Here is a 2,060-nt window from a genome sequence, read left to right as displayed (position 1 = left end):
CATTTATTATTTTGTGTTTTTTGGATTAGTGCTAGCCTTGTTGGGGTGAGATGGTATCTCATTGTAGTTTTGATTTGCATTTCTCTAATGGCTAATGATCATGAGTATTTCCTCATGTGTCTGTTAGCCTAAGGCTGTAAATCTTTACTAAAGCTGACTGCCACATCTTTCTCTCACAGAGCAGCTGGTGGGTTCAAACTGCTGACCCTTCAGTTAGCAGCCAAGCGCTTAACCACTGTGCCACCAGGGCTCCTTCAGTACTAACAGGAGTATTAAAATAATATCCACCTTATGGGGTTCATTGTGAGACAATACTTTGTAAAAAGAAAACTTCTATATATAGACTGTCCCAATAAGATATATGCACTATTTATTAATGCGCATTTAATAAACAGAATGGACAGATAGTAAATAATATGTGAATTTAAATCATAAATTTCCAACCCCAGTGCTAACTCACTGTTTTAAAGTATATGATAAATGTGTTGCTATATCATCTAAAATATGTACACATTTTATTAGTACTATTAGTAGATACTAATAATAGTAGCTTTGGTGGCCAGCTTCCAAGACAGTCCATAATGATTCTTGTCTCTCAGTTTTCACAACCTGTGTAGTTCCTCCCACATTCAATCACTGACCAACAAAATACTCCAAGAGTAGTTTAGTTCATAAAAGACATTGCTACTTTCTCTTTGGTATCTCTACTCTGTGGGAAGCCAGCTGCCACGTCATGAGAATACTTTAGCTGCTCTGTGGAGAGGGCCACGTGGGGAGAAACAAAGGCCTGTTGCCAATGGCCAGCACCAACTTGCCAGCCATATGAGTGAGCCACCTTAGAAGTGGATCCTCCAGCCCCCAATCAAGCCTTCAAATAACTACAGCCTTGGCCAACACCTGACCTCATGAGAGGCCTCAAGCCAGAACCCACCCAGCCAAATCACTCCTGAATGTATGACCCACAGAAACTGTAATATAATGAATTATTATTGTTGTTTTAAGCTACCAAGTTTTGAGGTGATCTGTTATGCAGCAATAGGTAACTGATACAGTAGCTAACATTTATTGCTCACTTACTGTGTTCCAGAAACTATGCTAAGCAATTTTTGAACATTATTTTTTTCATTTAATCTTCCCAATAGCCCTATGATGTAGACACTATTACAATACCCAGATGAAGAAGAGGTGGCCCAGAGAGGTTATGTAATTTTGTCAAGGTTTCATGGCTAGTGAGTGGCAGAACTGGAATTTGAGCTCAGGTCTCTGACTCCAATGCCCAGGTTCTTGTTCAATCTCTTAAAGAGGCCAGAATAAAGCCTCTTGGATAGTTAAGCAACAGATGCTACTGCACCCAGAGGACAGCAAATTTATGTAAAACCAGCAAGGGGAAGAGCCAGATTCAACCAACATTGGCACCTGATACCAAAAGATCCAGAAGGTCCAAGCTGGTCCTGCCTCTCAGAGACAATTTTGCCCAAGATGCCCAGGACTCACCCAAATCTGCAGCTTCACTCGCTTCTCACGACGGTAGACTGTCTTCACCTTGAAGTCGATGCCCACAGTGCTGACGAAGGCCGGGGTGAAGGTGTCGTCAGCATAGCGGAAGAGAAAGGAGGTCTTGCCAACACTGCTGTTGCCAATGATGAGCAGTTTGAACATGTAGTCAAAATTCTGGTCAGAGGCATCTTTGACTCCAGCTTTACCATCGGTCACAGAAGCCATCTGCAGGAGAGACCTGTGGTCACTCAGGGACATTCACACACTCACTCCCCACCCCAGCATTACTGAGGAAACACACACACTGAGTTGCCCATCACTGCACTTTCCCCAAATGTTGTCTCAGGCCCTGGGGTGGGGCCCAGCTCCTCCCATTCATTCCTTCAGCAAATATTTACTGAACACATTTCTCTGGGTCAAGCCCTGTGCTGGGCATGGAGAATAAAAATGTGAGTCAGACATGGTATCTGACTTCTGTGTGACCACAGACTAGAGTAAAAAAGTGGGTAAACAAAGAATGACAAAGCAGTGGATAAGTGATAAGACAGAGGGGAGCCCTGGCC

At 43.2% G+C, this 2,060-nt stretch overlaps 1 protein-coding gene across 1 annotated transcript in view; it reads right to left on the bottom strand.

Annotated features, from left to right (window-relative positions):
- RAB3B (RAB3B, member RAS oncogene family) overlaps positions 1–1,755 on the bottom strand; it is a 61,371-nt gene extending 59,616 nt beyond the window's left edge. Inside the window, exon 1 of the mRNA XM_004371739.2 lies at positions 1,495–1,755. Coding sequence (XP_004371796.2) covers positions 1,495–1,755 — 261 coding nt within the window. The remainder of the gene's footprint in view (positions 1–1,494) is intronic.
- Positions 1,756–2,060: the final 305 nt, after the last annotated feature.

Source organism: Trichechus manatus, unplaced genomic scaffold (genome assembly GCF_000243295.1).
Source record: "Trichechus manatus latirostris isolate Lorelei unplaced genomic scaffold, TriManLat1.0 scaffold00015, whole genome shotgun sequence".
Lineage (NCBI taxonomy): Eukaryota > Metazoa > Chordata > Mammalia > Sirenia > Trichechidae > Trichechus > Trichechus manatus.
The sequence above is the reverse complement of the archived record's forward strand: the minus strand, read 5'-3'. Positions and strand labels throughout refer to the sequence as shown.